This window comes from Oncorhynchus kisutch, linkage group LG1 (genome assembly GCF_002021735.2).
Source record: "Oncorhynchus kisutch isolate 150728-3 linkage group LG1, Okis_V2, whole genome shotgun sequence".
NCBI lineage: Eukaryota > Metazoa > Chordata > Actinopteri > Salmoniformes > Salmonidae > Oncorhynchus > Oncorhynchus kisutch.
In genome coordinates this window covers 52,795,088-52,807,349 of record NC_034174.2, presented here as the reverse complement: position 1 = coordinate 52,807,349, position 12,262 = coordinate 52,795,088, and the positions used below count along the sequence as shown (strand labels likewise).

The 12,262-nt window shown below is 42.1% G+C and overlaps 1 protein-coding gene across 3 annotated transcripts in view; it reads left to right on the top strand.

The window, feature by feature from the left end:
• LOC109891358 (alpha-1-syntrophin-like) overlaps positions 1-12,262 on the top strand; it is a 77,958-nt gene that overhangs the window by 36,624 nt on the left and 29,072 nt on the right. For all 3 annotated transcript variants that reach the window (XM_020483837.2, XM_031826962.1, XM_031826952.1), the window contains exons 3-5: positions 7,212-7,401; positions 8,329-8,518; positions 11,276-11,406. In XM_020483837.2, the coding sequence (XP_020339426.1) occupies positions 7,212-7,401; positions 8,329-8,518; positions 11,276-11,406 (511 nt within the window). The remainder of the gene's footprint in view (positions 1-7,211; positions 7,402-8,328; positions 8,519-11,275; positions 11,407-12,262) is intronic.

The window sequence follows — 12,262 nt, the reverse complement described above, 5'->3', positions numbered from 1 at the left end:
TCTTTTGCAGACTCCATCAGGTTTTCTTCCAGAATGGTCCTGTATTTGGCTCCATCCATCCTCCCATCAATTTTAACCATCTTCCCTGTCCCTGCTGAAGAAAAGGGTGTTGAGCTGTGTTGCTTTTACGCCAAACATAACGTTTTGCATTGTTGCCAAAAAGTTCAATTTTGGTTTCATCTGACCAGAGCACCTTCTTCCACATGTTTGGTTTGTCTCCCAGGTGGCTTGTGGCAAACTTTAAACGACACTTTTTATGGATATCTGGCTTTCTTCTTGCCACTCTTCCATAAAGGCCAGATTTGTGCAATATACGACTGATTGTTGTCCTATGGACAGAGTCTCCCACCTCAGCTGTAGATCTCTGCAGTTCATCCAGAGTGATCATGGGCCTCTTGGCTGCATCTCTTATCAGTCTTCTCCTTGTATGAGCTGAAAGTTTAGAGGGACGGCCAGGTCTTGGTAGATTTGCAGTGGTCTGATACTCCTTCCATTTCAATATTATCGCTTGCACAGTGCTCCTTGGGATGTTTAAAGCTTGGGAAATCTTTTTGTATCCAAATCCGGCTTTAAACTTCTTCACAACAGTATCTCAGACCTGCCTGGTGTGTTCCTTGTTCTTCATGATGCTCTCTGCGCTTTTAACGGACCTCTGAGACTATCACAGTGCAGGTGCATTTATACGGAGACTTGATTACACACAGGTGGATTGTATTTATCATCATTAGTCATTTAGGTCAACATTGGATCCTTCAGAGATCCTGACTGAACTTCTGGAGAGAGTTTGCTGCACTGAAAGTAAAGGGGCTGAATAATTTTGCACGCCCAATTTTTCAGTTTTTGATTTGTTAAAAAAGTTTGAAATATCCAATAAATGTCGTTCCACTTCATGATTGTGTCCCACTTGTTGTTGATTCTTCACAAAAAAATACAGTTTTATATCTTTATGTTTGAAGCCTGAAATGTGGCAAAAGGTCTCAAAGTTCAAGGGGGCCGAATACTTTCGCAAGGCACTGTAGTTAGCTAGCCAACTATAGCTACTGAAACAGATTATGTCGTTTTGCTATGTTTTTGGGGAAGAGCATTGTTTGCATCCATGAGCTAGCTAGCTTTATGACCAGCATTGTAGGTGCACGAGACAACTTTACCAGCTTCATAGCATACGTATCAATGAATCGTTGTGACATATGAAATAGGAGTGATAGTGTAATCTGTGTAATAACAATGTACATTTATGAACGTGTTAAATTATTATGTGACGTGCAGTCATATTCAGGTCCTGATAGTGTTATTTGACACGCAAAGACCCAAACGGCGTTCCATAGTATGAGAAATTCTGGTTGAGAATGAAATGACTGAACAAATGAACAATGAAACAGCACAGCAAGTAAGTGAAAGAAATAAGTTTTGATTATGTTTTACTGGTAATGGGGACTGGTAATGTAAATGCCAACAAAATAACTTTTTGGTCAATGTGGTCAGTGTGGTCAGTCTGTGTGTGTGTGTGTGTGTGTGTGTGTGTGTGTGTGTGATTTACAATGACGGACTACCCTGGCCAATGCCGAACGACGCTGGGCCAATTGTGCCATATGGGACTCCCAATCATGTCCGGATGTGATACAGTCTGGATTCAAACCAGGGTGTGTGTGTGTGTGTGTGTGTGTGTGTGTGTGTGTTAACTATTTGACTGTACTAGAATGCTTAAAAGGCAACACATTCTTTATCTGTATTGTTTTCAGGAAAATATTGGATATCGGTATCGGCCAAAAATGTAATATCGATGCATCACTAGTTACAGCCTTATTCTAAAATGAATTTAAAAATGTTTTTCCCTAATCAATCTACACACAATACCCAATAATGACAAAGTGAAAAGAGGATTTCAGACATTTTTGCAAAGGTATTCGAAATAATAAACAGAAATATCACATTTACATAAGTATTCAGACACTTTACTCAGTCCTTTGTTGAAGCACCTTTGGCAGCGATTACAGCCTCAAGTCTTCTTGGGTACAACGCCACAAGCTTGGCACACCTGTATTTGGGCAATTTCTCCCATTCTTCTCTGCAGAACTCTCAGGCTCTGTCAGGTTGGAAGGGGAGCTTCACTGCACAGCTATTTTCAGGTCTCTCCATACATGTTTCGATCGGATTGAAGTCCAGGCTCTGGCTGGGCCACTCAAGGACATTCAGAGACTTGTCCCGAAGCCACTCCTGCATTGTCTTGGCTGTGTGCTTAGGGTCGTTGTCCTGTTGGAAGGTGAACCTTCCCGTCAGTCTGAGGTCTTGAGCACTCTGGAGCAGATTTTCATCAAGGATCTCTCTGTACTTTGCTCCATTCATCTTTCCCTCTATCCTTACTAGTTTCCCAGTCCTTGCCGCTGAAAAACATCCCCACAGCATGATGCTGTCACCATAATGCTTCACCGTAGGGATGGTGCCAGGTTTCCTCCAGACATGACGCTTGGCATTCAGGCCAAAGAGTTCAATCTTGGTTTCAACAGACCAGAGAATCTTGTTTCTCATTGTTAGAGTCCTTTAAGGTGCCTTTTGTCAAACTCCAAGCGGGCTGTCATGTGCCTTTTACGGAGGAGAGGCTTCCATCTGGCCACTACCATAAAGGTCTGATTGGTGGAGTGTTGGTGGTTCCAAACTTCTTCCATTTAAAAATGTTGGAGGCCACTGTCTTCTTAGGGACCTTAAATGCTGCAGACATTTTTCCCCAGATTTGTGCCTCGATACGATCCTGTCCTGAAGCTCTACGGACAATTCCTTCAACCTCATGGCTTGGTTTTTGCTCTGACATGCACTGTCAACTGTGTTTTCTATGGGATCGAAGGCTCACTGTAGGGAATATAGCTTCAATTCAATTCAAGGGCTTTATTGGCATGGGAAACGTGTTAACATTGCCACAGCAAGTGAGGTAGACAACATACAAAGTGAATATATAAAGTGAAAAACAACAACAATTAACAGTAAACATTACACATACAGAAGACATTATTAATATATATTATTAATATGACATTACAAATGTCATATATATATACAGTGTTTTAACAATGTGCAAATGGTTAAAGGACACAAGATAAAATAAATAAGCATAAATATGGGTTGTATTTACAATGGTGTTCTTCACTGGTTGCCCTTTTCTCGTGGCAACAGGTCACAAATCTTGCTGCTGTGATGGCACACTGTGGAATTTCACCCAGTAGATATGGGAGTTTATCAAAATTGGATTTGTTTTCGAATTCTTTGTGGATCTGTGTAATCTGAGGGAAATATGTCTCTCTAATATGGTCATACATTGGGCAGGAGGTTAGGAAGTGCAGCTCAGTTTCCACCTCATTTTGTGGGCAGTGAGCACATAGCCTGTCTTCTCTTGAGAGCCATGTCTGCCTACGGCGGCCTTTCTCAATAGCAAGGCTATGCTCACTGAGTCTGTACATAGTCAAAGCTTTCCTTAATTTTGGGTCAGTCACTGTGGTCAGGTATTCTGCCGCTGTGTACTCTCTGTGTAGGGCCAAATAGCATTCTAGTTTGCTCTGTTTTTTTGTTAATTCTTTCCAATGTGTCAAGTAATTATCTTTTTGTTTTCTCATGATTTGGTTGGGTCTAATTGTGCTGTTGTCCTGGGGCTCTGTAGGGTGTGTTTGTGTTTGTGAACAGAGTCCCAGGACCAGCTTGCTTAGGGGACTCTTCTCCAGGTTCATCTCTCTGTAGGTGATGGCTTTGTTATGGAAGGTTTGGGGAATCGCTTCCTTTTAGGTGGTTGTAGCTTCTCCCTGTCAGAACTCTACACACGGCTAAGCTACTTTACAAATGGGAAGCTAGGCTAAACTCTAGAAGGGCAATTAGAAGCATGGTAGAAGCAAAGTATCCAGGAGTCATCGAGGCTTGAAACACTGGTGGGCTGTCAGGTGTTTGTGTGTTTGTGTGTGTTGGTCAGAGTTTTTGGTGTGAAATTGTTGCCCAGGTAACCATGTTGGTAGTCTGGTACAAGTGTGAGGGGTGTTAGACCAGCACCTGTTATGCCACAGAGAGAGTGAGAGAGAGGGGTGGGGACTAGGAGAGAGAGAGAGAGAGAGTAGGCAAGATATACAGTATTGAGTGAATCAGTGTTTCCTGTAAGTACATGGAGTATGCAGCCAAATTTTAAAAAGTAGCCAGCCAGGGAGTTTGGGGCTGGCGGATTCTTCCTATAACAATGCATTTTATAATACCATATTAGTATTATGACATTAGCTTTTATAACCTTCAATCTGCTTTATTTTATCATATTTTGGACCAGAATAAGGCTCTCTCTCTCTCTCCACTACCTATTGTTCCTGCATTGAGGATTCAATATCTTCATTGAGTGTTTTCATAATTTATCTGCAGGTAATCGGCAAAAATCAGTAGTACCCTACCAGTATGCAAATTAGGGAGCCAAATGAACCCATCACTAGACTACACTGACGAGTGTCTTCTGTGATCACTGGCAAGTCTCAACATGGGCTTTGAATCCTATGAAAATACAAAGCTCTGAGGAAGGCCGTGAGGCCGATACGTAAGCTTATAAAAGATCAGTGATACAATCAAGAGCAATGTGCGGTTTCCTTTTTCCCTAATCCCTAGGAAATTACAAATAAGATCTTTGGTTTACTTGTCCCGATGCGATACCATGGACATATAACTACGTTGTATGATTTCTATATATTTTTAAGTACTTTTGTATTTAACCTTTATTTAACTAGGCAAGTCAGTTAAGAACAAATTCTTATTTACAATGATGACCTACCCCGGGCCAAACCCTAACCCGGACGACGCTGGGCCAATTGTGCACCGCCCTATGGGACTCCCGATCACGGCCGGTTGTGACACAGCCTGGAAATAGCAAAGGGATAAAGCAGGTTTACTTTATTCAGTCAGTTTGACACCGTTTACTTTATTCAGTCAGTTTGACACCTTTTACTTTATTCAGTCAGTTTGACACCTTTTACTTTATTCAATCAGTTTGACACCTTTTACTTTATTCAGTCAGTTTGACACCTTTTACTTTATTCAGTCAGTTTGACACCTTTTACTTTATTCAGTCAGTTTGACACCTTTTACTTTATTCAGTCAGTTTGACACCTTTTACTTTATTCAGTCAGTTTGACACCTTTTACTTTATTCAGTCAGTTTGACACCTTTTACTTTATTCAGTCAGTTTGACACCTTTTACTTTATTCAGTCAGTTTGACACCTTTTACTTTATTCAGTCAGTTTGACACCTTTTACTTTATTCAGTCAGTTTGACACCTTTTACTTTATTCAGTCACTTTGACACCTTTTACTTTATTCAGTCACTTTGACACCTTTTACTTTATTCAGTCACTTTGACACCTTTTACTTTATTCAGTCACTTTGACACCTTTTACTTTATTCAGTCAGTTTGACACCTTTTACTTTATTCAGTCAGTTTGACACCTTTTACTTTATTCAGTCAGTTTGACACCTTTTACTTTATTCAGTCAGTTTGACACCTTTTACTTTATTCAGTCAGTTTGACACCTTTTATAAATTAGTCAACACTTGCTGTTCGGTTGTCAATTAAAGCACAGTAAATAGCCTATTCGCCCCACCTCCATGACTGTATAGGCCTATGAAACACTTGAAAGAAGATGGCAGGTAGCCTAGTGGTTAGAGCATTGGGCCAGTAACCGAAAGGTTGCTTGATCAAATCAAAAATCTGTCATTCTGCCCCTGAACAAGGCAGTTGTTCCTAAGCAGTCATTGTAAATAAGAAGTTGTTCTTAAGTTCTTAACTTACTTTATTTTTTATTTTTTAAGTAAAATAAATTAATGTGCCATAAAACAGAAATTAAGTGGATTTCAACTCATCTTTATTACTTACAGTACATTACATGGGACATGTAAATTCACTCACAGGAGACGATGAATAAGCATCATGCTCTCCCTCCTCCGTGAAAAGAAATTAGACTGCAGCCAACCACAGCTCACAAAAATAACACATGTCCCGAGAGGCGGGACATGGAGCAGACTGACAAACCAGCAATCTTTCCCTTTCATTGCTCACTTTGTGACTGACAGGCGCCTGTCCTATCAATATATCACTAGAAGATGCATATTGTTCATTCTAGCTGGAGAAGGCTAAACTGTCTTTTCTGACAAGCAAATTGAAACTTTTAAATGAAAAGAAACCTACTTAATTTATGAAGTGGAAAAAGTAGCCGGCTTACATACTCTGTTATCGGCTATTTAGCCGACGGACGACGCTTATGGAAAACACTGGAGCATACTGCTGACTCGTTGGTAGGTCTCGGAGAGGCTAACTGACTGACCGACTTTTGGGGTCAGAGGAAGCCCCTGTTTGTCCCCTGAGAGAGGACCACTTCACACCTCCCAAGTGAAACCTGAGTCGTACCCTTCTGGTCCCTCTCTCCCGTCCTCTGGTCTATTTATACCCCAGCCTGCACTGGCTCCCCATACCACAGCCTAGTGGGCAGCAGAACCGCCACCACTCTGGAGGAGGAGGCTGTGTTTGTGTGTTTGAGCATGCACGTGTGTGCACGTGCATATGAGTGCGTGGGCTTGAATGCATGCATGTGTGTTTGTGCGTATGTGCGGTTGCCGTGTGAGTGTGTGTGTGTGTGTGTCTGGTGAGTGAACGAGCAGGCTGGCTGTGGTGCGTCTGTGTGGGCATAGGCCATGTGTAAGAAGCATGTGTAAGACAGAGAGCGGGTGCTTGCACGCCAGGCAAGGCGAGCAGAGGCTCAGGATTTGGTCACAGCAGTGAAAGAGAATACTCGCTCATGAAATTCGCAACATTGATAGGAGCCAAGGCTATAGTTCAATCTCCAACTTCATTTGGCTAATTAACCTTCTCTTGCACACTCCATCAGCTAAACACTGAGGGGCGGTTTCCCGGACACTGATAAGGCGTAGTTCTGAACTAAAAGGCATTCTAATTGGATATTTTTAGTCTAGGAGTAGGCTCAACCTGTGTCTGGGAAACCGATCCTCAATTGTTCTTTAACTGAGTTTAAGCTTAGTCTTGGACTAAAAATCAATATAAATTAAAATCCTCCATTTAGTAGGCTTTTTCAGTCCAAGACTAGGCTTAATCTGTGTCTGAGAAACTCCAAAACCCAAATAATTTTTCTTACGGCATGCAATTCATCTTATATGACACCTTCCTTAATACAAATTCTCTTTTTTCCTCTCAGTGAAATACATCAAGGAGATGTCGGCCTTTTTTAAGAACACCTCCCCCGGCGCACCCTTACCCTGGGACTCCCCCCCTGCCACATCACAGAAAGGCGCACACGCCCCTGCCGAGCTGAAGGAGGCCAGGACCATATCGCTGAAAATGTGCCAGGTGACTAGGAAACAGTGCCCCCCGGACACAGAGAACAGGTACTGCGGGTGAAAACCAGTCCCTGAAAACCGGAACATTCGATTGTTGGGGACTTGGCACAGGCTAATGGGGAACTGAGTTCCACGATGAGAGAGAGTTAGAGAGACAAACTGGGTACAATGGCTTGTATCTTGAATTCAGTAAGATGTTCATCAAGTCAAAAGACCCACAATGCACTCCTTTTGGAATAGAAATGAAGGTCCGTTGAAGGTAACGAGCACCCTACTTCTTAATATTCACCTGAAGCAAAGTAGCGCTGCTCTGTTTTATCTCCTTTTTCAAAGCAAGTTCTGAGCTCCGTCTGCTGTCCCCTTTGGTTTGACTTTTGGTAGCCTATGACGTGATGAAAATGATTGAAACTTTGTTTCACTAAGCTTAGTTCAAGGTATGTAGTGGAGCACTAGTGTGTGTGTGTGTCCTACTTCATCTCTCTTTATATCTCACCTTTGGTATGAAAAATTCACACACTGGTTTTGGACACTGGTATTCTCCAGAATGAGCTTTATCGGGGCTCAAAACCAACGTTTCGGTCAATGTTAACACATTGTGGAGCAGACCAGGGGACGAGTGTTTATATTTCCATGTATGGAAGACCTTGAATGACAAATTGTGTTTAGGTTAGAATCACCTCATGTCAAGTTACCATGACTACTTTGTCCAGAGGTAAAGTGGATGAGAATATTTTCCTTTGACCCTCCTCAACTTCAAGGGTCATCAAAATGTGGATTTTAGTGCATTCACAAGGGACCTGACCACAGCGAATACTGTTTTCTTGTGTTCGTCTCCCCCCTTTCTCTTTTCACCTCTTTTATTTTGCCCCGTCTCTCACTCTCCCCTCTCTCTCCTCCCCCATTTCTCTCTCTCTTTCTGTCCCCCTCTCTTTCTTCCCCCTCTCTTTCTCCCTCTGTCCCCTCCCCTTCACACAGGTACTTTGAGGTGATCTCGTCCAGCAGAAAGAGCTCAGTGTTCCTGAGGGCCAAGGACCCCGTCATGGCCCAGTCCTGGTACAACGCCATCCAGGTAGGGGTCTTGGGCCTGGTTCCCCGCATCAGGGATGAGTTGAGGGCCATGCAGGCGGACCTGGAGGTCAAACACATGGGCTGGATCACTGAACAGGTACAAAGGGTCAAAGGTCAAATATTTGTTTGTGTTTGGTTTTATGCATTTTAATGACAGGCAGGCCTGGGTTCAAATAATATTTCAAATCTTTCAAATACATTGAGCACTTGCACACACTCTGTTCAGAAGTGCTAAATACTCTCCGCTGGGAAAAACTATTGTTGTGTCTGAGCCCTTAGCGTGCCAGGTAGGCGGGCTTTGCACTTTTGAGACTTTTCTATTTGTTCTATTGCAACAGACAAGCTCAATCAAGCACAGATAAGTATTTGAAATTATTTCAAATAGTATTTGAACCCAATGACTTAAATTATTCAACCCTAACCAAGAAAGGCCTTTCTATTGGTCGGTCAGCTAATGTGTCCCTTGAGTGTGTTTCAAAGAACATTGTGGGGAATGCATTTTAGGATATACAGTGCATTTGGAAAGTATTCAGACCCATTGACTCTTTCCACATTTTGTTTCGTTACAGCCTTAATTTAAATTGGATTAAATTAATTTGTATCCTCCTTAATCTACACACAATACATAAAGACAAAGCAAAAACAGGTTTTTAGATTTTTTTGCAAAGTTATAAATAAACAAAATACAGAAATACATTATTTACATAAGTATTCAGACCCTTTGCTATGAGACTCGAAGATTCGAAATTGATCATCCTTGATGTTTCTACAACTTGATTGGTAAATTCAATTGATTGGACATGATTTGGAAAAGCACACACCTGTCTATATAAGGTCCCACAGTTGACAGTGCATGTCAGAGCAAAAACCAAGCTATGAGGTTAAAGGAATTGTCTGTAGAGCCCCTGAGACAGGATTGTGTCGAGGCACAGATCTGGGGAAGTGTACCAAAACATTTCTGCAGCATTGAAAGTTCCCAAGAACACAGTGGCCTCCATTATTCTTAAATGGAAGAGGTTTGGAACCACCAAGACTCTTTCTATAGCTGGCCACCCGGCCAACATGAGCAATCGGGGGAGAAGGGACTTTGTCATGGAGGTGACCAAGAACCCGATGGTCACTCTGTGGAGTTGGAAGAACCTTTCCATGTGTTTGTTGCCATTCCATTCGCTCCGTTCCAGCTATTATTGTGAGCCATCCTCCCCTCTGCAGCCTTCACTGCCTGGCACCATCCCTACGGTGAGGCATGGTAGTGGCATGGGGGCGTGGGGATATTTTTCAGTGGCAGGGACTGGGAGACTAGTCAGGATTGAGGGAAAGATGAACGGAGCAAAGTACAGAGAGATCCTTGATGAAAACCTACTCCAGAGCGCTCTGGACCTCAGACTGGGGTGAAGATTCAGCTTCCAACAGGTCAACGACGCTTAGCACACAGCCAAGACAATGCAGCAGTGGCTTTGGGACAAGTCTCTGGATGGCCCAGCCAGAGCCCGGACTTGAACCTGATCGAACATCTCTGGTGAGACCTGAAAATAGCTGTGCAGCGACGCTACACAGCGAATATTTCTAAAAATCTGTTTTTGCTTTGTCATTCTCTCTCTCTTTCTGTCCCCCTCTCTTTCTTCCCCCTCTCTTTCTCCCTCTGTCCCCTCCCCTTCACACAGGTACTTTGAGGTGATGGGGTAGTGTGTAGGTTGAAGAGGGGAAAAAACAATTTAATCAATTCTAAAATAAAGCTGTAACGTAACAAAATGTGGAAAAAGTCAAGGGGTCTAAATACTTTCCGAATGCACTTTTTACTGCGTGACATACATTTGTAAATGTATTTGTAATACATACATTTGTATGGACATTTGCGTGTGTGTGTCCGTGCGTGTCCTCGCTCCAGTATCATTTTTTATGTTTCACATATTTTACATTTTTCCTATGTATTTTTTTCAGCATTTAGCATTTTAGCAATGCGAAAGCCAGATTAGCAATGAAAAGAATGAAATAACACTGACTAATACTGTGTTCTGTTTAACTGCATTAGCGACTAGCCTAGAAGCAGTCGACTGAAGACTGTACGACATGTCTGTTTAGTTTATTGAAAGCAACTTTCTGTGTTTTCTGAGAATAGGTTTAGCATTAACGTTAGCCTTGTGCTAAGGAGCTGCCAGCTAATAGGTAGTATGTGCCTTACAAAGGCAAAATAATTAACGTTGTTCAAGGAATGAAACCTATAGGGCCCGTTTCCAAGACACAAATTAAGTCCTGGAATCAGAATTATTTTAATAGGTTTTTAATTCTGGACTAGGCCAATATTGTTGAAAACCCAACAACAATGTAGTAAAAGCCCTTGATGGACGGAACATTACCGTCAAGCACCACAACGCATGGAATTTTCCAAGAATTATATATTTCTTTCAAAGTTTTAAAGCAGCCTTGCCTACCGTGAATGCTGACAAATCAATACATTTTGGGATGAAAGGAGTGAAATTGTCAGAAACTAGACACTCGTTGTTATTTCTGCTGAATAAATGATGTTGTTAAACATTCCCCTTGTTTGTACTTTATTATTTGATCTTAGCCTTTTGTCAAAGAAGCATTGGCATATGCAACAGTGTCATCAAGGCAAAAAGGGTGGCTATTTGAATCTCAAATATATAATTTGATTTGTTTAACACTTTTTTGGTTACTACATGATTCCATATGTGTAATTTCATAGTTTTGATGTCTTCACTATTATTATACAATGTAGAAAATAGTAAAAATAAAGAAACTCTTGAGTAGATGTTCTAAAACTTTTGACCGGTAGTGTATGTTGTGACATTTGATTCCGAAAAAGTGTGTGTGTCTGTCCTCTTCCCCCAAGGCGACCCAGGGTCCAGAGAGACCGTTGCTAGCTCTGCTGACTGAGAGAGACCTACTGCTATACCCCACCCTGCCTGACACTAAAGACAGCATCAACAGCCCAGTCAAGAGCCACCCGCTCATCACAACCAGGTAGGACACAAACACTATCTAAAACCTTAGCCCCGGGTACACACTAAACATTTCCCCCAAAACCTTTTCTTCAAGGGACATTCTCTCTTAAAGGGATGGGCAACGGAACCGGATATGGTGGCCATCTTTGATTTGCCAGTGCTTTCCAGTGCAAATAATGCAGTCAGAACTGGCAGATACAGTACATCACATAAACAGTTGTGAAAAGACACGTAGAAAGGTTTAACCTTGCAAGATTTTGTAACTTTAAACCAGTCATGTATAAGTCTGTATGTGCCTGTCACCTAACACATGTGGCAGTGTCACACTGTGTAGGGTTGAAACCAGACAGTCAAATCTCCTTCCAGCCAAGTCAGTTAAATGACGAGCCACGGCTTAAGATCATTAGGTCAAAAAGTCATTATCTCATCATAACTAGGAGTGACACATTCGCATGTACACACACTACCCTGTTTGCCTGTACTGTATTTAAAGCCAGTCTGTCAAGACATTCTGGCCAAACAGCAAATCATACTTAAACACGCCCCAAACTGGGCTATTGGCATACTTAATAATCTTCCATAAATGGCCCATTGAAAATGTTCACACATGTTGTCATATTAATGTGCAAATTATTAGGAAAACCAGCAAGTTGTGTTTTGGGTTTTCTCCACCCCTCATGGTTTTCTCTCTCATTTTCCACTTTCTCTGTTCTCTTTTTTTCTTCTCGCTCTTTCCCTACTTATCCTCTTTCTCCCTCTCCATCCCTCTCTCCCTCCTCTTTCATGTCCTACTCTTCCTCTCCCCCCTCCCTCCCCCCTTTTCTCTCTTCCACCTTCTTACCACCTTTCCCCCTCTATCCCTTCCCTATGCCCCC